The sequence below is a fragment of the Leiobunum rupestre genome, chromosome 6 (genome assembly GCF_980474605.1).
Source record: "Leiobunum rupestre chromosome 6, qqLeiRupe1.1.hap1, whole genome shotgun sequence".
In the NCBI taxonomy this organism is placed as follows: Eukaryota; Metazoa; Arthropoda; class Arachnida; order Opiliones; family Sclerosomatidae; genus Leiobunum; species Leiobunum rupestre.
In genome coordinates this window covers 54,425,772-54,450,013 of record NC_143389.1, presented here as the reverse complement: position 1 = coordinate 54,450,013, position 24,242 = coordinate 54,425,772, and the positions used below count along the sequence as shown (strand labels likewise).

Here is a 24,242-nt window from a genome sequence, read left to right as displayed (position 1 = left end):
CCCACCGAATAGGAAAACCAGGCCTAAAACTAGATTATTTGAATTTAGTTCCAACCTCAAGTTTCCTCAACTACAACCATCTTATTAAGCTTAAAATATCTACCACCTTAGTGAATAGTGATATGCGTGAAATGAATAAAACCTTTTTCATAGCGCAAAAATTATTACCTTCTATTCTCAGCCTAAAGGCCGAGAACTGGTAACAAACGATGTTAGAATTTATTTCCATGCTGGAAACGTCAAACCAAATTGCAGTATATTACGAAATATTTTCTGTAAATTTTAATTCTGGAACTTGGGCAATTACATTTCCGAACGAATTTCGTCTACCTGGCCAATCAAATAAAAATATACTTAAAAAAAACGGTGCGTGTCCTACACTCTAAAAACACAACACTAGAAATTGAATGCATCAGCATTCAATGCCTTGCCACTGTGGTGGAATGCTTTACCATTCAAATGTAAGTGCTCACGGGGGCGTTCAACTTTGACTGCTAGGTTAACATTCAATATTGAAAGCGAAGATTCAATCCTGAATGGGTAAAGCATTCAAAGCCAATAGTCGCACAGTTCATCTTTGATTGCTGAAGTTCCAATTTAAGCGATCCGGCGTTCAAATTTAACTCTTTTGGCGATCATATTTACCTGAAATGGCGTTCAAATGTGCGTGATTTAATATTCAAATTGAAGTCTTTTGACGTTCAAATTTAAGTGTTCCGGCGTTCAAATGTAGGTTTTAGAGTTCATATTTAAGTATTGGGTCGATCATATTTACCTGAAATGGCGTTTAAATGTGCGTGATTTATCACTCAAATGTAAGTCTTTAGGCGTTCAAATTTAAGCGTTCCGGCGTTCAAATTTAAGTATTTTGGGGTTCAAATTTAAGTCATGGGTCTATCATATTTACCCGAAATGGCGTTCAAATATGCGTGATATATCATTCAAATGTAAGTCTTTAGGCGCTCAGATTTAAATGTTCCGGCGTTCAAATATAAGTCTTTTGGCGTTCAAATTTAAGTCTTTTGGCGTTCAAATTTAAGTCTTTTGGTTTTCAAATTTAAGTCTTTTGGTTTTCAAATTTAAGTCTTTTGGTTTTCAAATTTAAGTCTTTTGGTTTTCAAATTTAAGTCTTTTGGTTTTCAAATTTAAGTCTTTTGGCGTTCAAATTTAAGTCTTTTGGTTTTCAAATTTAAGTCTTTTGGCGTTCAAATTTAAGTCTTTTGGTTTTCAAATTTAAGTCTTTTGGCGTTCAAATTTAAGTGTTCCGGCGTTCAAATGTAGGTTTTAGAGTTCATATTTAAGTATTGGGTCGCTCATATTTACCTGAAATGGCGTTTAAATGTGCGTTATTTATCACTCAAATGTAAGTCTTTAGGCGTTCAAATTTAAGCGTTCCGGCGTTCAAATTTAAGTATTTTGGCGTTCAAATTTAAGTCATGGGTCTATCATATTTACCCGAAATGGCGTTCAAATATGCGTGATATATCATTCAAATGTAAGTCTTTAGGCGCTCAGATTTAAATGTTCCGGCGTTCAAATATAAGTCTTTTGGTTTTCAAATTTAAGTCTTTTGGCGTTCAAATTTAAGTCTTTTGGTTTTCAAATTTAAGTCTTTTGGTTTTCAAATTTAAGTCTTTTGGTTTTCAAATTTAAGTCTTTTGGTTTTCAAATTTAAGTCTTTTGGTTTTCAAATTTAAGTCTTTTGGCGTTCAAATTTAAGTCTTTTGGTTTTCAAATTTAAGTCTTTTGGCGTTCAAATTTAAGTCTTTTGGTTTTCAAATTTAAGTCTTTTGGCGTTCAAATTTAAGTATTTTGGCGTTCAAATATAAGTCTTTTGGCGTTCAAATTTAAGTCTTGGGTCGATCATATTTTCCTGAAATGGCTTTCAAATGTGCGGGATTTATCATTGAAATGTAGGCATAAGTCTTTTGGCGCTCAAATTTAAGCGTTCCGGCATTCAAATTTAAGTCTTTTGGCGATCAAATGTACCTGAATTGCTGTTCAAATGTACCTGAATTGCTGTTCAAATTTAAGCGATATGTCGTTCAATATAACGACAATTGAGCTTCACATTAACGCGTACAGGCGTGCGTGAATCATTTTTATAATATGGTGAATTTGAGGCGACAAATATGTTTAATTGTTTATGTGCTAGAAAGGGAACAAGTAAGCTTACAGCATTAATAAGTTCATAGTTTAGAAAATACGTTTTTATTGAAATTTAAACTTTATTCTTTAAACAAAATTAAAGTGTATTCTAAAGCATGATCCATAAACTTATAGTTATTCTGCAAGTCTATTAACAATGCCTACTACCGGCGACGAAACATCCGTTGTTACAATTTTAAAAACCACTTTCTGGAAATTCTTCATCCATTGTTTTTCTCAAGGAAGTCGGATACTCAAGTTGAAACGTACGGTATCCAGAAAACAAGGATGCGACTGTCATTCTTATAGAGTTGACGTCAAATGACACCCCGTCAATTTTAACCTCCAAGGGAGAATTCAATATTTCTCTAATGTTTTCATTTTGGAATACTATTTTCGGTGTATTCACAATTGGATCCTGTATGAAATATAAAAATATAAAAATATAAATTTTGTAAAATATAAAACCGCATGCTTTAAAAAAATTATTCTCACTTTAAACGTGAACTATGAAACTATGTGGTAATTCACCACTTCAGTATTTATTGTGCCATTTACGGAAGTTTTCCGAGAGCACATACCAATGCCTACGTTATTTTTTGGAGATCAGGTAGCGAAATAAAATGAAATCTAAATTCCCAATTTAAATTTATATCAAGTATATTTCTGTTTAAAATCTGTAGAGTCAATAGTTTTCATTTCAACACTAAACGTTTACTAGTGTTTAAAAAATCTCGTTCCATAAGCTTAACGTAGCCATTGTTTACCGGAAACGGGGAACCCTATATTTTCTTTAAGAACAAATAATTTCATTGCTTAATTCTAAGCCAAGAATAATATAAAATTAGAATAGCAAAACCAATTGATATTTACCTGCTTGTTAAAAGGTACCCTCGTGAAGTCGTGGTAGCTTGGATTAATAATATGACTACTGGATATAGCACTGTAGCTTCGTTAAGGCATTCGCTTGCGTCGCTCAATATTCGTAAATGTCGGTGGGTAAGTCGCGGGTGGGTTGACATTTTGTAGGGGGGATGTTAAATTTACGAGGGGAAATAGTGGGACAAGTTCTTCGGCGCTCCCGCGCTCTGGCGGAATTTAGATGATAACGGTATCAGATTTGAAATTTAGCTCTGTGTAGTCTAGGCTCGGATGCAAGATTTTATGAACTATTTCTTTAATTAAATGGTATGCTAATTGATGTACAATGGGAAGAATTAAACATTGTGCATACCCAAAATGTAATAGTGACTCCAGATACGCGCATAAACCACATATGTTGGGAATAAAATTTTTACCATTTCCAAAAACAAAGAGAAGACCTGAAGCTTGTAGGAAATGGTTAAATTGGCTAAAAGAAGTAAGAATAGATTTTAAATTTGAAAACATATCAAGAGAAACGTACTTGTGTTCTAAACATTTCGTGGGTCAAAATGGCCCAACTCCACAATATCCAGATCCAGTACATTGCCAAGTAAGTATTGCATTAATCGTTTTTCATTTATACATATTAACTAATGGTTGTTAATACTTTTATATTATAGAATATCACGAATGCAACCTTTGTTCTTGAGGAAAACACTATTTCGGACAAAAGCATTCGAAATGAAATGCAATACGAGGTTCCTGACCAAAGAATTACAGATGAAATGGAATGTGAATTAACAAATGCACAACATCTAGATAAAGTTCATTGTTTAGTAAGTATTAATTGAAGGGTTTTAATCTATATATAGTAACTGATGGTTGTTAATTACTTATAGGGTGTTAGGAATGTAGATTCAAGTTTCCAACCTAAACCTGTTTCACTTGGTCTTCAGGAAACCACCAATTCAGAGCAAAGAATTCCATTTGAAATAGAATGTGAACTGAACAATGCACAACATCCAGATAAAGTTCATTGTTTAGTAAGTATTAAATGAAGGGTTTTAATCTATAAATAGTAACTGATGGTTGTTAATTACTTATTATAGGGTGTCAGGAATGTAGATTCAAGTTTCCAACCTACACCTGTTTCAATTGGTCTTCAGGAAACCACCAATTCAGAGCAAAGAATTCCATTTGAAATAGAATGTGAACTGAACAATGCACAACATCCAGATAAAGTTCATTGTTTAGTAAGTATTAAATGAAGGGTTTTAATCTATAAATAGTAACTGATGGTTGTTAATTACTTATTATAGGGTGTCAGGAATGTAGATTCAAGTTTCCAACCTACACCTGTTTCAATTGGTCTTCAGGAAACCACCAATTCAGAGCAAAGATTTCCAGATGAAATGGGAAATAAATTCGAATCAACTTTTATTGAGGACATTCAAACTGTTTTGGACACAACCCATGAAGTTCAAACATTAGAGAGCTGTAATAGTTCTATCGCAGGTGAAGTGATGTTTGAAATCGGAAATAATAGTCAAGAAGCAGTGTCTATTGTGACAAGGTTCAGACATTTTTTTAACAGTGAAGAATGGTTCAAAATGCAAGCGTACTCAAAATGGCTTTCAAACTATTCACCTTCCTATGCCAATGAACTTGAACTGTTCAGGCTCAACAGGGAAACTAAAAGAATCGAAATAGTTCTTACTATAAATACCGATTTTCAATTTAAAGCATCAGTTTTAGGTAAAAGTTTGCATATGCACAATATGTTGAATGTTCCACAGAATATTGATAGTGGAGATGAGCTACGCGACTTCTTATCCAACTTAAATCAATTAAAAGTGTGTAGCGGAATTGTGGAAGAAGAGCTAGTAACTTTGTTAAAAGAAAGATCCCGTGGAAATTTCTGTTTGGATTCTGGGGCTATTCATGATGTTATGTGTATCAGGTTGTCCAATAAAAAAACCTGCGTCTTTTGCTTAAAGTTGCGGAGCTATTCTTTAAAAACCAAGGCATTAAATGAGAATCAAAAAAATAAGAAATATAAATCTATGTCAAAGAAAGAGTTAATTGAATTGCTCAAAGCCTCGAAGATAAAGGAAGATCTTTCAAGAAGAAAAGTGAAACGCCTAAAGAAAAAAATAAAGAAATATATCACCTTAGAAGGAACAAGAATTGATGAGGACGATGACTCTTGCATTCAATCAATTTTAGAAGCGTCCCTATCAAAAACAGAAGATCATTCTTTCGCAACACTATTTCTCAGGACCCAACTAAAAATAAATAAGCAAATGGATAAACGTGGTAGAAGATGGCACCCTCTGGTTATCAAATGGTGTTTGTATCAATACCACAAATCTCCAACTGCCTACAGAAGCTTAGCTGATTCGAAAATTCTTCAACTTCCGTCTTACAGTACACTTTTCAGACACACTCCTAAAGATAAAAGAACTCTCGGATTTTCAGATGTAGTTTTAAACAAAATGAAGGAGGATATTAAACCTGAAACTCTTGAGCCTCATAAACGATATTTCAGTCTTCTACTAGATGAAATAAAGGTCAAGGAAGAACTCATTTGCAAAACAACTACCGGCGATATTGTAGGATATACGCATCTAAATGATGCAAGAAACAATATTAACAACATTGATTCCAAAGCTTATGCAGACAAAAGAGTGGCAAGTCATGTATTAATGTTGATGCTCCGTGGCACTACAAGCCACATAAAGTACCCTTTCGCCCATTTTGCCACGAACACCCTAACAGGTGATGACTTGAATTCCATCATTTGGGAAGCCGTTGAAAAACTAGAGGCACTTGGCTTTCAAATCCTTTCTGTGATTGGGGATGGCGCAGCTACCAATCGCAAGTTTTTCAACATGAATCTGAATGTAACTGATGAAATTCCCCACTACTGCACTAATCCCTATAGTTTGGATGAGAAGCGCCCAATTTTTTTCCTGTTCGATACACCTCACTTACTAAAAACAACAAGAAATTGCTTGCATTCAAGCTATGTAGGCTCAACTGTACGACTGATGTATAAAAATGGGCAAAATATAACTTTTTGCCCTGTGAGCCAGCTCTACAAACAAGAAATGCTGAGTCCAGGAAATTTAAGGAAGGCACATAAATTAACAGCTGACCACATATTTTTAAACTCCTACAGCAAAATGAAAGTGAGATACGCCTCTCAAGTTTTAAGCGCCTCTGTTGCGAATGCCATTGATTTGGTATTTCCGGAAGATATAGAAAAAAACAGAGAAACTGTTAAATTTATCAGGTTGTTCGACAAATGGTTTGATATTCTAAATACTAGAAACTTTAATGAGGCATACCATAAACGGAAGGTGAACAAGAGGCCATTCTCCACAATAAACGATTCACGGCTAAAGGTAACAGTTCAAAATATTTTAAACTAAAATTTCTCACTAAAGTAAAATTTGTTTTTTACATGTTAGTGGTTAGAAAAAGATTTTCTACAATATTTGGATGATTGGGAACAAGATGTGGAGCAACGACCTGGTGATTACGGAGTAGAGGAAAGGAAAAAGATGATGTTATCTTCCGAAACACTTTCAGGGTTGAGACAAACTAGTACGTACTGTTGTAAGACATAAAAATACATTTGTTGATTAAATTAAAAATGAATCTTTCTGTAACAGCTAAAGCCATCATTGGGATTGTCAAATTTCTTTTGAAGAAAGGTGCCAAATTCGTGCTCACCGCGAACTTCAACCAAGACCCACTCGAGCTGGAATTTTCTAGGCAGCGAGGGGCCAATGGGTCTAATGACAATCCGACAGTCGATACAGTTGGCAACAACCGGGAAACTCTCTGGATGTTAAAGAATTACAAAATACCTTGCCATAACACCTCTGGAAACACATCTGTAGACTCTGTGGAAGAATTATTTCAATAATTCTCTTTTCGTAACTTTTCCAAAAGACCAATTGAGTCAGTGGAAGGAATTGAGGGTTAAAATCATTTAATTTACATTTAAAAAAAGTTAAAATCATTTAATTTACATTTAACACAGACATTTATTTACTGAATCCTGTTGACATTTGCATAAGTTGTTTTCGTTGTCTATCCTTTGAGTTAGCCTTGGATTTGCTAGCTTTAATTCTAGCTTTTGATTTAAAGTCATCTTTTAATTTTTTTAAATGCCCATTTGCAATTGTGTTTGTGAAATTTTGGACACAATGGTTAAAGATTCTTCTTCTTTCAATTTCTGGGACATGATCATCAAAAAAACTGTTCCACTTTGCCACTATTTCATTATTTTGTAGAATTTCTTCTTTGGATTTTGCAACCCTATTTTCAATGGCAATTTTTCCATAAAATTTACCCATGTGTTTGTACATTTGTACGAAAAAATTGAAGGCTTCATTTGTTGGATAAAACAATCCACCCCTATCTTGAGCCTCGATCCATACTTTTAATACTTCAGCAATGTTTTCTTTTGTAGTTGTAAGCTTTCTAACAACCTGCAACCCAAACTCGGATTTTCGTGCAATGGCTCTTAACACAGCTCCTACAACGTACATTAAAGTATCGTTTGATTCTTCAACTGGAATAGATGTGTCAATAGGCACATTTTTCTTCTTCGCTGAACCCATTTCTATAATTCTTCTAATTAGTGAATTGATTGCCCAAATCTTTTCTTGTGACGTAATGTCTTGAAAACCCTACCAAAAGAAACTATTTATTAAGGAATGGATCCAGTGATAATTAACAAATATGACTTACTGCAGTGTGCTGCAAAGATTTCATAATTTTTTCAGCTGTCTTTGAATTTTTGATTAAACAATTCATTTTAAGGGCGATTTTATCCTCTGGAGTTGTAGTTAAAATTTGCCTTATGCAGCCTTTCACTTCGTTTAAATCCCTGTAATTTAAACTTACAAGCCATTCGCAGGCTTTCTTGGCACCAGATGTAAATTCCAATTTAGAATTTCTGAATGAATGTTGTACTTCAACAAAAATTCCCCCGAACTCAGCATCATATTCATTTGCTAAATGTAAATATTTTTATTCAATTAAAAAGAATTATCACAGGCATTGAAATATTGAATACATACGTTCAATCATACAGCTTCTAATTATTTTTTTATTATTTTTTGCCTTCTTACAAGGTGGTGGTTCCACTGGCTTTTGAGGACTGCTATAGTTAAATATATATAATATATATATATATATTAACTACCTAAATTTTGCAAAAAGGGATTTTAATCTTACTTTGTTATTGTTCCCAGTGGCTTGCGTTGATTCTTCCCTTTTGAAGAGCAAATGCCACTATCAATATCCTTAATAATTATTTCGATTTCTTTGTCACCAAGTATTTCATCATCGCTTCCTTCGGTTTCAGTATGAGCATCTAGACAAAAAAACAACATCAGTGTATATCTCTTTACTTGCAATTCCAAATTTTGAAAATACCTGATGAAAATCCATTATAACGAGCGTCAATTTCAAGTGGTTTGTCATGCTGTTTCTGCCCACTTTCATACTCACTGTCATCTAAATAACCAGAAGTTAATTTATGGTTAAATTATCAACATACAATACACTTCACGTACCTGATGATATTGCATGATTTCCTTCAATTGTTTCATCATATTCATCTAATTTATTATATAATAAAAGTTTGAAACTAATAAAATGTAGTTAAATAGATAATCTTACCAGAAGATTCAGAACTAGAAGAAATAACTTCAGGTTCGGAAATTCCCAACTCCTGATATGTGTTCCAATAACAACTCATTGAAAAAGAAAGAAAGAAAGAAGACAGTAAAAAGAATTCGTTAATTCCCTTTTCATTCATATGAGACCTAAAAGAGGAGATTATTAATTGATGAATAAAAAAAAACAATTAGTAAAAGCAACTTACCAAACCAATATGTTTTCCTACTCTAGAAATCTATTCGCCCGAGTAGAAAAAAACAATAGTTAGCCTAAAAAACACGTGTACCAGCTGAGCAAATATTTGTCCCACAAAACGAGAGAAAGCAATATTAAGATTTAAGATGGCGCTGGGGTGCCCTGCGAAGTTTGACCGAAACAGATATTTCGAAGTGCTATATCCAGTAGTCATATTATTAATCCAAGGTGGTAGTTGAACAACAAAGTAGGCTAAGGCTTAACACGACCGGGAAAAAATGGCCTAGTTCCCACGATGCTCTTAAGTAATAGCAGGGTCTTATTGGAGTGGGTAGCGACGCATCGCTGCCACGTTTTAAAACGCAAATGATTCCAGGCCGGAGCGCTTCCGCAGCCGTTACGAGAAAGCGGGGCTGAACATCGAAAATTATTGTAAAATGAATTTCAAAATTTTTTAAATTATTTTAATCGTGTAAATTTGTGCTACTACAGGGTTAAAGTAATATTCATTTTAGATTAATTAATTGGTTCGTATTTTAAATAGCTGAGCCCGATCACGTTTGGCATACAAATTTATGGTACCCTGAATGTGGTTTCGATGGTTACGGTCGGTCGGCAAAACAACTTTGTTTAATTCAATTAATTTAATAATAAGGTGTATCCGCTATATACAAGATAATACACAATGATCTTAGCCAAGCGTCCGAGTTTTTTAATTCTTTAGGCATTACCCGCCTAAATCTAGTGATCCGGGTTCGATTCCATACTGTTTAAATATTGCTAATTAAAATAAAAAAATTGCACTGAATTGTCTTTAAAAAAAGCTCAGCTCAAATTTTATTATTAATTATATAAATAATGTATAACAAAACTATTAAAGAAACAATTGTCTCTTCCAAAATTAAAAAGCATAAAGAATGGCAGAGAAATGTTAAGCTTTATGTTTAAAAAAAGTGTCCGGTGTAGTAAGTGTCGGTGGCTCAACGGTTAAGCACTCGCTCGGAGTGCAGAGCGCCGGGAGTTCTATTCCCGGTAGCCGGATTTGTTAATCCACTTGTATAATTACTAATACGCGCGTCACAACATTTCAATTTCTTCTGTGCAATAATTTAAATCGAACCCAAAATTTCGTTATATTTATCATGTAAGAATAAAGCTTTCTTCTTCCATGTATTTACATAAGAAGCGAAAAATAAAACACTATTGATATACGCTTTTGATGAAACTGAATTTCTAATTTTCAACAAAGTGATTTAAAGGGGATCCAAAGTTCGGTGGCAAAAAAAAAGAAAATTGAGCATGCTTTTCATTCCCCCAACCCCTCACTCGGCCTTGGCAGAGGCGGGAAGAGTCAACCGTATATTTCGCACTTTACTGACTTTACACACATTTTGCCACCGAACTTTGGAGCCCCTTTAAGTATCGGAGGTTCTTTGGTACTGGTAGAACGCCCGCCTGTCACAAGTAAGACATATACCGTGAACATTTGTTGGAAACCTTGCCATTTGGATGCTTAGACGTCAAAAGCATCGTGAAAATTTTTGAACGCAGATGCATATGCGTGTTCGTTAAGGCTGAGCAAACCGTCGTCTGATAAACTTCGGCTGCTCACAAAGTCGCTTGGATACACTATTTAGCTCGCGTAAGCGTCATCACTTTTTATAGCAGACGACACAGCAGCCGAGAGCTCACTCGACCAACGATCTTTTGTCATTTTGTGTAAACTGCTGTTAAATTGAATGGATGTAGAACTTGTAGTCAAAATTGAACGCCAGGATGACTGTTGAATTGAACTTGAAAGGTTTTTATTAAATTTGAACGCCAAGGTGAATGTTTATTCAAAATTGAAAGGAATTAGTAAAATTAGAACGTCAATTTGAAAGCTTTTTTAAAATTGAATGGTAGCGGTTAAATTTGAATGCCTATTTGAAGCGGCATTCAAAATTGAATAGTGTTATTCCATTTTGAAAGGAAATTGAATGCTTTTTTTTAGAGTGTATAAATTCGGACGTTTCACAACCCTTTTTCGTTTTCCACTTCGTTAGGACACGGAGGTTATTTATATCGTTATTTGTGTGAAGTTTATTTTCAATAGGTGGGGTAGTTCCTGAGAAACAGCGTTACAGACCTAACGCCATTTGAGTCGCTAGTGAAGGAGCTACGCTCCAACAATGAAATTGAATCTTCGGTAAATTTCCAACACACTGTACATACAACTACAAAAACAACTTCATTACAACATGTTCTTACTCACCCTGTAAATAAATAACTACGAGTAATAGTTTAATCAACCAGTACACTAAAGCCCAGTTCACACTATACAATTAATTGGGCCACTTAAATGTATCCAACTAATTGTAATCAAGAAAATTGCATAGTGTGAACAGAAATAGTTGGAACCATTGTTACAATATTTCTGTTCACACTATACAATTTTCTTGCTTACAATTAATTGGATACAATTAAGTGGCCCAATTAATTGTATAGTTTGAACTGAGCTTAACTTAAAACAACATAATAATATACGAAAAAACTACCTATAACAAAGCGCACTCTAAACCACTCATTTATTACTATATGGATGTTATACTTGTTTGTTACTTTTGGCCTTACGACGTTTTCCGCAAAATAGTGTCACACTTATTTGTTACTTTTGGTCATACGTTGAAAGTGTCACGCTTATATGTTAGTACATGTACATGAAGACAATACAAAGAAATCCAAATAGGATTGTGTGTAAAACCTGTACTAAGGGGAACGATCTCCTAGCTATTGGAACGAATCTATTCTATTGTTTAGTTTACAAGCCTTCCTCCAGAAGGCGAAAGAGCATTCGTTCTTATTTGAACAAAATAAAATATCTTGAACACACCGTTCTCTGTTATATACCTTTAGAACGCTATCGTTCACTTTTGAACAGACTGTTCTAAGTTGAACGTCTTCTGAACGAATTTTTTTAACAGTGTAGGTTTCCACAGTTCCTCAATCAAACCTCAAAAATCTATCTAAATAAGATACGAGAGTTAAAACTTATTATCTTGTAAACACTCTGTTGTTCGGACCAATTATTGAGCTACGAGTGGCTTCAACTACCATAGCTGCCTAGTTATTACAAAGCGTGTGTGCCTGTGCACCGAGGATTTTGGTTCGGGGAGAGGGGGGAAGGGGGGCAGACCATTGAAAAAACAATAAAAAATAAAATGATTGCTTTTGGGGAGGGGGGAATGTGCGGAGGAGATAATTTTATTCCTCCATGCTGAGTTTTAGCTCTCTCACAAGCCGTTAGGTGGCGCTTTATGGACTAGGAGATTCGGGGTGATCATCAAAGATCCAATCTCAATAAAACTGCAGTTGCGTAGGACTGCTTCTTTTGGATATTTATCAAAGGAAAAAATGTGTCATGTTTTTGAGGGAAATTATTACACAACGTTTTATCTAGGAGCAACAAACACAAGGATAACGCAGCTAGCCTTTAAACAAGCTAACGCAGTGTTGTGTATAAATTTCATTGGAGGAACCTTTACTCTGAACGTTTAACGAAAGGGGGAAGACTATTTTTTCCCCTTCCGACGGCAGCAGGCGCTAAAACGACTAACCAATGAAAAATGTACACAAGAAAATGCATGACTTTTGACGAGTGGCGTTCTCCTTGTGTGAGGTGCTGTGTTTGTTGCTCCTAGGTTTTAGCAACCATTTAAAATTAGTTAATGTGAACGACTGCAAATGGAACATCAAATGTCGACCATGGCGATCGTCAAATGGAACACGCTAATACGCTATTAAATATTTGACCAACTTACGTTCGTAGGATCAGGGGCGTAGGAACCGGGAGGGGCAGGGGGGGCAATGCCCCTCCCTAGAATTTTGCTGGGAGGGTCAACTAATGTTATTGCCCCCTCCAACGTTTTGGTCAGTTGAAATCTTCAAAAGGCTCAAATTCTCATTTTAAAAGCATATAAAGCTTATAGAACCTTAACTGTGTTTAAATTTCAGTCTTTTCCCGCCAATTTACATAGTGAGAGAAGCTACACTCCATTAAAAATTGAAAACCATTCTCCAGACCCCTTTCCGTTTCTCTTTGCCCCCTCCAACTTCTAGAACGTTCCTACGCCCCTGCGTAGGATTCTAGCTTTTTTGTTATTAACCTGGGTACACGACCGTCATCATGCCGATGCTTCCATTAATTATACTTCAAAATATTCGTGACGGACGAATATGGCTGCGTTCTCCTTGTGTGGGGTGCTGTGTTTGTTGCTCCTATAGGTTTCGTCATTTACTTAAAATAATCAGAGACGCTATAATAACTAGGGCGTCACAAAACCCCAACGGGTATTTTTGACAAAAACCTGAGCGGAACGAGCTAGCGACAATATAAATAATTCAAATATTGAACACACATTTAAAGAAATTAAGGTAATAACTTCATATCATAGTAGTTTCAGCCTCTCCAGTTCTTTTTTTTTGAAAGCTAGCCCGGTCTTACTATTGACTTTCAAAAGTCGTTCTACGTTAAATCCGGTATCGAAAATTATGCCGTCCAATGTTTTAACGCACGAAACGGCAAAGTATGCCATGCCTAGAGCGAATTAGTTGGGTCCGAGATCAACAACTGCTTGCTCAAGTGTTAAGGCCTGGGAACGATGAATGCTGATTGCGTAAGCAAGTTGCAGTGGGAATTGCTTACGAGTACAAGTGGCCCCTTTTTAAACGAAACGGTGACTGGTGGGATCGGTATCAGATTGTTGTATACCGACGGACCTGAGTATGTTGGAAAATTAACAAGCACACAAAGTGGCAACTCGTTTAAATACTCGCGAGTATCGGTGGAAATATAGGTAATGTCAATTACTTTGCCTATAGTACCATTGCCAGTTTCCCTATCTCTCAATTAAAACTAAAGCCAAAATAGAGCATTTTTTCAGTATTTAAAAATACACCATAGGTTTATTGTGTTACATATTTTAACAATTAAATGTTTATATCACACGAGCTTTCTGATAAATGTGTACTTGAATTGGTACTCTTAAGGCATACTTTTAACGTGAATTAAATTAAAAACCATGTATAAGCTAATATTATATAGTATAAAGAATATTTTAATAGATATAACGAATACATTTTATTAGATACAAAGCAAAAAAAAATCAAAAAAATTTTAATTTAGACATCGGGTTGAGTTGGGTATCGTTTCTGTAGTATGTTTTAACGCTGAGTCGAATGTGACCCACCGCGGGTCGCTAGGACTAATAATTTCGGAGTTATGACCAAAATTACATTAAAAAGCGTGGTTTTTTCGAAATTTCACTAAATATTGAAAAGTTATATCAAGATTTTGGCCCAATGTCTAAATTTAAAATTTTGTAATTTTTGTTTTCATATTAGAGAAGAAACCATGTAATTCAGTACAAATTAGGTCATAACTCGGAAACGGTTCATCCTACGGTCCTGTGGTTGGTGTCATTCGACTCAGCGTGAAAACCACCATCGGAAACCACAACAAAGGCCAATTTCGGGGGCATCGGCCACCGCTGTTCCCCTTAGCCCCCCCCCAACTATGTTGTCCACCACGCATTGCTGTGGACTCATCGGATCCTCAAAGTAGACACCAAAAGGAATTTTTAGGCCACATTGCAAGTTGAGACGAATTTTGCAGCTGAGCTACCCTCTTTTACCCGTACTTTCACTGAGCTGTAATAAAGTACAATTTAATTGAAGACGTCTTACTGTCACAGTAGGAGGAATTGGAGCTTCAGCGTTGGTTTTTCCCGTGGAAGTGCTCAGATCACCATCAGACGAAACGATGGAAGTAGCTCAATCAAGGTCGCCGGGTTAGTCCTGAAAACTGACACGGGAAATCTACCCAACCTCCCGATCAACATTAAATCCTGGACTCGTGTTAAGAAATTAAAATTGGTATATTCAACCTTTCATCAACCTAGTCCTATCGACTTACTACTGGGCACCAACGTCTATCTAAACCTAGTACGAGATGATATTCGCATGAGACAGCTGGGCACCACCAGAGCATTCACCACAGTCTTCGGTTTTGTGATCTGTGGTCCAACGGGATTGACAAATCTAGATCAACAACCTCCAGTGATTCAAATTAATTCCTGTATAATCGATGATCAACTCGCTAGATTCTCGGAACTGGAAGAAATCTGTCCTAAAAGAACACTAATCATCGACGAACTTCAATGCGAAGAAAGCTTCTCAAAATTCACCACCCGCAATGTGGAAGGAAGATACGTTGGTCGTCTTCCATTAAAAGAGTATCAAGAACTTGGAGATTCTTAACGTATGGCGGTACGAAGATTCAAGAACCCAGAAAAACGACTACAAGGAAATCTCGTTATATACGAACAATATAGAACATTTATGGAAGAATACGTCCAACTCGGTCACATGTGTCTGGTGTCTGAAAAACAACCAACTGCCTATAAGGGTTTATATGTACCGCACCATGCGGTGGTAAAAGAAAGTATCACTACTTCAAAACTAAGAGTCGTCTTCGCTGCGTCGGCTAAAGCCTAGTTCCCACTTAGCGAAAAAACCAATTTTCGCGCTGAAAATTACGCTCGCGAATAAAATTTGCGATTTTTTTCAAATTCGCGCTAAAGTCGCGTCTCCGCGGTATCTAGCGAATGTTCTATTTTTTGACGTCCACACCTTGGCGATAAAAAGCTTCAGCCAATCAGAAAACGCGTTCCATCGATCTATTCCGCTCCCGTCCGTCACTCGTGTTTTTGCTCTATCCGTCACTTGTTAAGCCTAGGTCTTTAGAAAAGCAGCTCAGCCAACTTGACCAAGATACTGAAGTAAAGGTAATTATCTCACGAATAGAATCGTTTATTTATTGAAGTTATCAACGAGAACATCCATTTGGTTCATTTTGAACTGATGTTTTATGTTAGGCCTAAAACATTACTAAAAACCCGCACGAGTTGTTTTCAGCGTTTTTAAATTTTCGCGCTAAAGGGAGAACCGCTTCCCCAGCGACCGAAAAACCGCATCTTTTTTCGTTGTGCGAAAATATTATTCGTCTCGAAAATTCGCCAAGTGGGAACTAGCGTTAAGTCTACTAACGGATCATCGCTCAACGATATCATGCTCCTCGGGCTCAAGATTTAAGACGACTCAGTTCTAATAAATTGATTTGTTTCAGATTTCACATTATCGTAATGACGGCAGACATTGAGAACATGTACAGGAATGGAGCTGGCTGGCTAAAAGTATCCGCACATAGTTTTTCTTTTATTGGTGCATTTTGAACGCTATTCTACGGTATTTGGTGGAATCTAAAAGGATTAGTACGTAATCGGCGAGATTAATCTATGAATTGCCATTACCCATTCTGTTTAGTACGAAGTTTTTTTTGGTTTAACTACGGCTTTGGCTTTAAGCCTTGGTCTTTTTAGCGGAGTAACTGCTGTGGAGTTTGGTGCGGCTCGCACATAGTGTGGGTTAAGAGGCGCCATCTTCCGGCGGTAGGAAAAAAAAATAAAAATAAAAATAAATAAACAATGCCAGGAAATTTGAGTCAGAGAAATGGACGGAAGGTAATACAAATTTCTAATAATCCTTCTGATGTGGTGAACGTTGAGACTAAGATCTCAAAAGAGGGAAACAAGGACGAAGTTTGCCGAAGTTGCGAACTCAAAGACTGCCCCGTAAATAAAGGTACAGAGTTAAATAACTCGTGGATTCAGTGCATCATGTGTCAATTTTGGTATCATGCTGAATGTGTGAACATTAAACCTACTGCAGACCGGAGGATTCCGAAAGGCATTGCAAAAACGTTTAATTGCTCTGTGTGTGTAAAGGCAGATGCTGCTGGTCCCATTGTTATTTCTGATACAAAATTGGATTCTAATAGGGCGATTATAGTTGCTGGTAATGCGAATAAAGAAGTTGAATATTCACTTCCAGTGGGTCTAACACTAGAAAGCATCATGGCTGGTATGGAGTTAATTATAGATCGAAAACTCAACAACCAACAGACAGAGGTTTTGGCACAATTTGAGGAGCTCAAACAAGACAACAAAATAATGGCCTGTAATTTGCAAACTTATGTGGACAATATACAGAAACGTATTACGACGGATTTAGTACAAATGGATAATGCAATCAATAAAAAATTTATAGCCATAGAGCAGCAACTACATGGAAAGACGGATGATGATGCATATCAGCAATACATGGGAGAAATGTCAAAAGACCTGGATAAGTTGAAAGCAAGAGTAGAGGAACAATGTCGTACAATACAAGCTCTCCAGAGTAATACAAAAGTAGAGGGAAACGGAACTTCTGATGAGGATCTCTCATGTAATATTATTGCGTACAAGGTCGAGGATGAAATTGAGGAACCAGATGATGTTAAGAAGTGGCTCATTGATAAACTTGGACTCAAAGTTGAGTTTGATGTTGTAAGCAGTTGTCGTCTGGGACATAGTCCATCTCTCAAGTATCGTCCAATCAAAATTACTGTTGACTCTAAAGAAACTAGGAACCATATTTTGGAGGAAGCTCGCAGGGTGAAAGAATCTGAGGGTGCCAAACCACTTCCATTTTCTCTGGCTACCGATCGTCCCTTGATACAACGACTTAGCCATCGTCTTCGACAATCCTCAACAGGGTCAACAACACCAGTCGTCATCGTTGAAGACCCTGAACAATCATTATAAGTTAATGCTCAGTTTAGTACTCGTGCTCCCTATAAGATTGGGGAGTACAAGCTTAGTATAAATAAAAATGTATACAAGACTGTAGTCAGGGTTAATAGGATAGACTCTCCGTTTTCCATACCTAGTCAGATAAGTGATATTTGGTCCCAGAGAAGAGATAGTAGACCCATAAATGTTACAAATGTTAAAGTGCAAGATCAATCAATTGAACCTACGGCTCAATGTGGAATCCATGCTTCTTCGAAGGTCGGAGAGTATGACCGAATTAACTGTAAAAATATTTTTAAAAGTGTTTTCCCCCCAAATCCCCTAGTGTTTCTATTCTAGTCAGACAAATGTTTTCTATACCTCAAAGGTAACTAGTGATAGTACAGAATGTACAAGTGATAAGTACCCTGGTAATTCTTTGATAATTAATTCCCAACATGACTCTAATACTCCCTCTAAGGTAGAGGAAAAATTTCTAAATAATGTTAGTAAAAGTGTTGTTAAGAGTGTATATACGAATGTTAATACCTTATTTCCTCCAATCGCAGCTAACTTGCCTACCTGTTTTGATCTGGCGTCCACCTCCCAACTTCCTACTGTTTTTGTACCTAGCCAATTTAATAGTGCTTGCCCCCCTATGGTATCTAGAGGTCGTTCAAATATTAGAGTTCGGAGGGGACGGGATAGTCGTCAACGTAAGAAAAGCCGCTCTTTATATATAGGTCTTTTGAACATCCAAGGTGGTAGTGTAATTAAATGGGTGGAGGCTGGGGAGGAATTTCGCGATGGGAGATACGATATGTTACTGTTGACGGAAACCCACCTACGTGATGGCTAGCTTCCTCCAATTGCCGAGGGACTGTGTTGGGCAGGTTTGAATCGTAAAGATAAAGCCAAGAAAGGTGGAGGACTTGGAGTTTTGTCCCGGGATAATGATATGGTACATATCTTGTTAACATGTTTTGAGCACATGTGGATTCAGCATAAATTGTATCCGGATTTGGCGGTAGCGATTGTATATTGTGCCACTGGTGAAGGGAGCACTGCTTGGAATGATAAAATTTATAAATGCCTTGAAGAGGATATGATTAAGCTGCGTCATAAAGGTCTTTCTAAGTTCTGTATCCTTGGCGATATGAATGCCCATCTAGTGGAGCTGGACCAATACGAATGCTCAAATGGTAGCTTACTTCGGGATTTCTCGGAGTGACATGGGTTAACGATCGGCAATCTTTTAGACAACTGTTCCGGCAAGACTACTTGGAGCCGAGGGGACAGAGCTACTTCAATTGACTATGCACTATTTAGTGAAGACCTCACCCCACTAGTGAAGAGCATAGAAATTGATGAAGGAGGGCAGCATAGTCTGGGCAGTGACCATAATATGATATCAGTTCAAATAAATTTCAAGCCGGGCCCTCTAGTAAAAGTTGAAAAAGTGGTACCAAATGGATCTAAGAAAGAATTTTGGGACTTTGAAGATCACGACAGGCTTAATGATTATACAGTCGATATGGAGAGCTGGGTAAACTCTTTAGAGGATTCCCCAACATATGATCAGTTCACTATGGCCATAAAAAGGGCAATGGATAAAAACTTGAAGAAAAAGAGGGCTAGCCCAATTATTAAGCGGGGTATAATTCCAAAGAAGTGGTATTCCGCTCGCTGAGACAAGAGGGCGTTGAAACCCGTTTATTCAAGAGGATTGCTCAATTAGATCGTAGTTATAACAAGGGGATGACACGGGGAAGTGATTCTACAGAGAGCCAGTGGTGTAGTATAGTCAGTCGCGAAGTTCGGAAGGCAGCTGAGCTACGTTGGCAAATCGAGGTAAAAAATAAGGAGAGCTTGAGTTACTATAGGGCGAAGCCAAAACCCAAAGCTGAAACGTTTTACGATGGATCCTGGAGCAGTGGACTGCTGTTTGATGCGCGGACAGGGTCATTGCTAACAGGAGAGCGACAAAAGAGATTGGCGGGCATCTCCACCGAGTGCAAACTTTGCGGACACGAATCGGAAGACCTGGTCCATGTACTGTTCAACTGCCCTATAAATGAAGTGGATGAAGATGTCAGAGAGTGGCGAGCAACTAATGTTGGTTCGTGCTTGGAGGAAGTCATTGGTCTATCTGAGATAAAGGTGGATTTGGATCTAGTAAAACATATTTTGGCCTCGTGGAAACAAAATAAAGAAAAGTAGCGACGAATAAATTTACCCAATTAAACATGTCTTTGGGTGTGTTTTTCTCCCTAGCCTCTCGTCCCTTTAAAAGTTAAATTATATTTTTGTTTTTTGTTTTTTTTTTCCTTTTGGTTTTTGCTAATTACTTAGCCAAATGTTGTGTTGATTTTTTGATTTTTTGTTAATGTAAACAAACCACAGAATGTGCTTATGTCCTTTTTTATTGTTTTTATTTTTCTCTAACTGTGCTCCTTTAAGTGATGCCGCCCCGATACAAAGTGGTTGTACTGTTGCACAGGTTGAAATTAAATCTTGAATCTTGAATCTTGACAGGCAAATTTTGGCGAACTCCGAAGACACTAATCTACAAGAAATTGTCTGGCGCACGACGTCTTCAGAGCAGCTACGGGACTAAAAGTTGCTAACAGTCACTTACGATACCGCGTCTGCACCGTTCCTTGGTACATGAACTCTCAAGCAACTAGCAGTAGACGTTCTACACAAATATCCCAAATCTGAGCAAGCGCTAACAGAAGACTAATATTTTGACAATTTGATGACTGGGGCCGATGACGCCAAACAAGCACTCCAACTGCAATCCGAATTCTTACAAGCTTCAACTGAAGGCGGGCTCCAGCTTCGAAAATGGTCCTCCTTTGATTTTCTGTCATCGTTACCCGCAGAGATTCGCGAAATCCACGGTCCACTAACTCTCGAATTCATACAAGTACGTATACCAGCCAAGAAAAAAAAAACTAGAGCCATGGATTAAATACTAAAGGATTTTCCACGGGCGAAAAAACACACAAATGCCCTGTCACGCCGCCACCTAGCGGCGCGAGTCCGAAAAACTGGAAATTTATTTTTCTTACCGCTCTATCCAGGGGAAAATAAACGTGCTTTTAAATAAATAATGGTTTCAAAAAATAGCAGACGAATTCTAAAAATCACGGTATAAAAGTTCCAGAAAATAACAGATGGCGCTACAAACTCATATCCGGTGCCCCTGGATAGAAGAAAAAACAAAAATAACACCTAGCTAACGAGGACTTTGCCTTAGGTGTTTAATCCATTCTAGAGCTCTTCGGATTCTGGATGTCACACTGCCACCTAGGGGCAACAAACACAAGGAGAACGCAGCTAGCCTTTAATCACGATAACGAAGGGTTGTGTACGAAAAGATGTCAGAGAGGCATTTTGGGGTCAGCGAATCTGTTTCATCACGATAACAAAAGCTTCCGTTTGGAAAAAAAAGTACACGGTTTCGGCCCGTGGTTAAATTGCAAATCTATCTCCTAGATGATTTTCTTCCGTTTATGTGGCGGCTAGTGGTGTATGTATGGTGTAGTGGTGATCACGTCCGCCTCACACGCGGAACGTCCCAAGTTCGAGCCCTAGTAGTTACAGAATTATTTTCTTTTGGCTTGTAATAGAAAGAAAAATTCGGAGTTTTCTACAAATTTTTAAAAAATTCAAAAAATTGCTACTTTCCGGTCCTCGGTAGTATAGTGGTGAGTATCCCCGCCTGTCACGCGGGAGACCGGGGTTCGATTCCCCGCCGGGGAGGCAGAGCTAGCTGCATTTTTAAAAGATGGCAGAGAGGTATTTTGGTGTCAGCGATTCTGTTTCATCACGATAACAAAAGCATCCGTTTGCAAAAAAGTACATGGTTTCGGGCCTTGGTTAAATTGCAAACCTATCGCCTAGATGATTTTCCTAAGTTTATGTGGCGGCTAATGGTGTATCTATGGTGCAGTGGTTATCACGTCCGCCTTACACGCGGATGGTCCCAAGTTCGAGCCCTGGTAGATACAAAATCATTTTCTTTAGGCTAGTAATAGAAAGAAAAATTCGGAGTTTTCTACAAATTTTTAAAACATTCAAAAATTGCTACTTTCGTGTCCTCGGTAGTATAGTGGTGAGTATCCCCGCCTGTCACGCGGCAGACCGGGGTTCGATTCCCAGCCGGGGAGGCATAGCTAGCTGCATTTTTAAAAGATGTCAGAGAGGCATTTTGGGGTCAGCGAATCTGTTTCATCACGATAACAAAAGCGTCCGTTTGCAAAAAAGTAAACAGTTTCGGCCCTTGGTCAAATTGCAAACCTATCGCCTAGATGATTTTCCTAAGCTTTAGTGGCGTCTAGTGGTGTATCTATGGTGTAGTGGTTATCACGTCCGCCTCACACGCGGAAGGTCACAAGTTCGAGCCCTGGTAGGTACAGAATTTGTTTCTTTTGGCTTGTAATAGAAAGAAAAATTCGGAGTTTTCTACAAATTTTTAAAACATTCAAAAATTGCTACTCTCGTGTCCTCGGTAGTATAGTGGTGAGTATCCCCGCCTGTCACGCGGCAGACCGGGGTTCGATTCCCAGCCGGGGAGGCATGGCCAGAGAGGTATTTTGGTGTCAGCGATTCTGTTTCATCACTTTAACAAAAGCGTCCGTTTGCAAAAAAGCACACGGTTTCGGGCCTTGGTTAAATTGCAAACCTATCGCCTAGATGATTTTCCTAAGTTTATGTGGCGGCTAATGGTGTATCTATGGTGTAGTGGTTATCACGTCCGCCTTACACGCGGAAGGTCCCAAGTTCGAGCCCTGGTAGATACAAAATTATTTTCTTTTGGCTAGTAATAGAAAGAAAAATTCGGAGTTTTCTACAAATTTTTAAAACATTCAAAAAGTGCTACTTTCAGGTCCTCGGTAGTATAGTGGTGAGTATCCCCGCCTGTCACGCGGGAGACTGGGGTTCGATTCGCCGTCGGGGAGGCATGGCCAGAGAGGTATTTTGGTGTCAGCGATTCTGTTTCATCACTATATCAAAAGCGTCCGTTGGCAAAAAAGCACACGGTTTCGCCCCTTGGTTAAATTGCAATCCTATCGCCTAGATGATTTTCCTAAGCTTAAGTGGCGGGTAATGATGTATCTATGGTGTAGTGGTTATCACGTCCGCCTTACACGTGGAAGGTTCCAAGTTCGAGCCCTGGTAGATACAGAATTATTTTCTTTTGGCTTGTAATAGAAAGAAAAATTGGGAGTTTTCTACAAATTTTTAAAACATTCAAAAAGTGTGACTTTCGGGTCCTCGGTAGTATAGTGGTGAGTATCCCCGCCTGTCACGCGGGAGACTGGGGTTCGATTCGCCGCCGGGGAGGCATAGCTAGCTGCATTTTTAAAAGATGTCAGAGAGGCATTTTGGGGTCAGCGAATCTGTTTCATCACGATAACAAAAGCGTCCGTTTGCAAAAAAGTAAACAGTTTCGGCCCTTGGTCAAATTGCAAACCTATCTCCTAGATGATTTTCCTAAGCTTTAGTGGCGTCTAGTGGTGTATCTATGGTGTAGTGGTTATCACGTCCGCCTCACACGCGGAAGGTCACAAGTTCGAGCCCTGGTAGGTACAGAATTTGTTTCTTTTGGCTTGTAATAGAAAGAAAAATTCGGAGTTTTCTACAAATTTTTAAAACATTCAAAAATTGCTACTCTCGTGTCCTCGGTAGTATAGTGGTGAGTATCCCCGCCTGTCACGCGGCAGACCGGGGTTCGATTCCCAGCCGGGGAGGCATGGCCAGAGAGGTATTTTGGTGTCAGCGATTCTGTTTCATCACTTTAACAAAAGCGTCCGTTTGCAAAAAAGCACACGGTTTCGGGCCTTGGTTAAATTGCAAACCTATCGCCTAGATGATTTTCCTAAGTTTATGTGGCGGCTAATGGTGTATCTATGGTGTAGTGGTTATCACGTCCGCCTTACACGCGGAAGGTCCCAAGTTCGAGCCCTGGTAGATACAAAATTATTTTCTTTTGGCTAGTAATAGAAAGAAAAATTCGGAGTTTTCTACAAATTTTTAAAACATTCAAAAAGTGCTACTTTCAGGTCCTCGGTAGTATAGTGGTGAGTATCCCCGCCTGTCACGCGGGAGACTGGGGTTCGATTCGCCGTCGGGGAGGCATGGCCAGAGAGGTATTTTGGTGTCAGCGATTCTGTTTCATCACTATATCAAAAGCGTCCGTTGGCAAAAAAGCACACGGTTTCGCCCCTTGGTTAAATTGCAATCCTATCGCCTAGATGATTTTCCTAAGCTTAAGTGGCGGGTAATGATGTATCTATGGTGTAGTGGTTATCACGTCCGCCTTACACGTGGAAGGTTCCAAGTTCGAGCCCTGGTAGATACAGAATTATTTTCTTTTGGCTTGTAATAGAAAGAAAAATTGGGAGTTTTCTACAAATTTTTAAAACATTCAAAAAGTGTGACTTTCGGGTCCTCGGTAGTATAGTGGTGAGTATCCCCGCCTGTCACGCGGGAGACTGGGGTTCGATTCGCCGCCGGGGAGGCATAGCTAGCTGCATTTTAAAAAAATGGCCGACAGGCATTTTGGTGTCAGCGATTCTGTTTCATCACAATAACAAAAGCGTCCGTTTGCAAAAAAGCACACGGTTTCGGGCCTTGGTTAAATTGCAAACCTATCGCCTAGATGATTTTCCTAGG

At 38.0% G+C, this 24,242-nt stretch overlaps 3 protein-coding genes and 5 non-coding genes across 8 annotated transcripts; 7 read left to right on the top strand and 1 right to left on the bottom strand.

Moving 5' to 3' along the window:
- Positions 1-3,083: 3,083 nt before the first annotated feature.
- On the top strand, positions 3,084-4,984 carry LOC149942604 (uncharacterized). The gene is made up of 6 exons (XM_090179482.1): positions 3,084-3,622; positions 3,693-3,848; positions 3,912-4,055; positions 4,122-4,265; positions 4,332-4,895; positions 4,973-4,984. The coding sequence occupies exons 1-6, from the start codon at positions 3,356-3,358 to the stop codon at positions 4,982-4,984; spliced, it is 1,287 nt and encodes a 428-aa protein (XP_090035608.1). The 5' UTR covers positions 3,084-3,355.
- Positions 4,985-6,981: 1,997 nt separating this feature from the next.
- LOC149942603 (uncharacterized) lies at positions 6,982-8,930 on the bottom strand. Its single transcript, XM_090178858.1, has 8 exons — positions 8,918-8,930; positions 8,713-8,858; positions 8,607-8,651; positions 8,467-8,547; positions 8,266-8,404; positions 8,109-8,191; positions 7,777-8,042; positions 6,982-7,715 (listed from the first exon to the last, which is right to left on the bottom strand). The coding sequence occupies exons 2-8, from the start codon at positions 8,849-8,851 to the stop codon at positions 7,068-7,070; spliced, it is 1,401 nt and encodes a 466-aa protein (XP_090034984.1). The 5' UTR covers positions 8,852-8,858; positions 8,918-8,930; the 3' UTR covers positions 6,982-7,067.
- Positions 8,931-13,547: 4,617 nt separating this feature from the next.
- LOC149942602 (uncharacterized) lies at positions 13,548-15,204 on the top strand. The gene is made up of 2 exons (XM_090179480.1): positions 13,548-13,562; positions 14,623-15,204. Exons 1-2 carry the CDS (start codon positions 13,548-13,550, stop codon positions 15,202-15,204), a joined length of 597 nt encoding a protein of 198 aa, XP_090035606.1.
- A 6,297-nt stretch (positions 15,205-21,501) lies between these two features.
- Positions 21,502-21,574, top strand: TRNAV-UAC (transfer RNA valine (anticodon UAC)). Its single transcript has one exon. It is a non-coding gene; the product is annotated as a tRNA-Val (tRNA).
- Positions 21,575-22,293: 719 nt separating this feature from the next.
- On the top strand, positions 22,294-22,366 carry TRNAV-UAC (transfer RNA valine (anticodon UAC)). The gene has a single exon. It is a non-coding gene; the product is annotated as a tRNA-Val (tRNA).
- Positions 22,367-22,678: 312 nt separating this feature from the next.
- On the top strand, positions 22,679-22,751 carry TRNAV-UAC (transfer RNA valine (anticodon UAC)). Its single transcript has one exon. It is a non-coding gene; the product is annotated as a tRNA-Val (tRNA).
- Positions 22,752-23,470: 719 nt separating this feature from the next.
- TRNAV-UAC (transfer RNA valine (anticodon UAC)) lies at positions 23,471-23,543 on the top strand. Its single transcript has one exon. It is a non-coding gene; the product is annotated as a tRNA-Val (tRNA).
- A 312-nt stretch (positions 23,544-23,855) lies between these two features.
- On the top strand, positions 23,856-23,928 carry TRNAV-UAC (transfer RNA valine (anticodon UAC)). The gene has a single exon. It is a non-coding gene; the product is annotated as a tRNA-Val (tRNA).
- The last annotated feature ends 314 nt before the right edge of the window (positions 23,929-24,242 follow it).

Excerpts from the sequence above, each read along its gene's own strand:
- LOC149942604 (XM_090179482.1), top strand. The coding sequence starts at position 3,356 with ATGGGAAGAATTAAACATTGTGCATACCCAAAATGTAATAGTGACTCC. Across the intron at positions 3,623-3,692 it reads CAGATCCAGTACATTGCCAA|AATATCACGAATGCAACCTT; the intron begins GTAAGTATTGCA and ends TTTATATTATAG. Across the intron at positions 4,266-4,331 it reads CAGATAAAGTTCATTGTTTA|GGTGTCAGGAATGTAGATTC; the intron begins GTAAGTATTAAA and ends TACTTATTATAG.
- LOC149942603 (XM_090178858.1), bottom strand. The coding sequence starts at position 8,851 with ATGAATGAAAAGGGAATTAACGAATTCTTTTTACTGTCTTCTTTCTTT. Across the intron at positions 8,043-8,108 it reads TAGAAGCTGTATGATTGAAC|CAAATGAATATGATGCTGAG; the intron begins GTATGTATTCAA and ends ATTTACATTTAG. Across the intron at positions 7,716-7,776 it reads AATCTTTGCAGCACACTGCA|GGTTTTCAAGACATTACGTC; the intron begins GTAAGTCATATT and ends TTCTTTTGGTAG.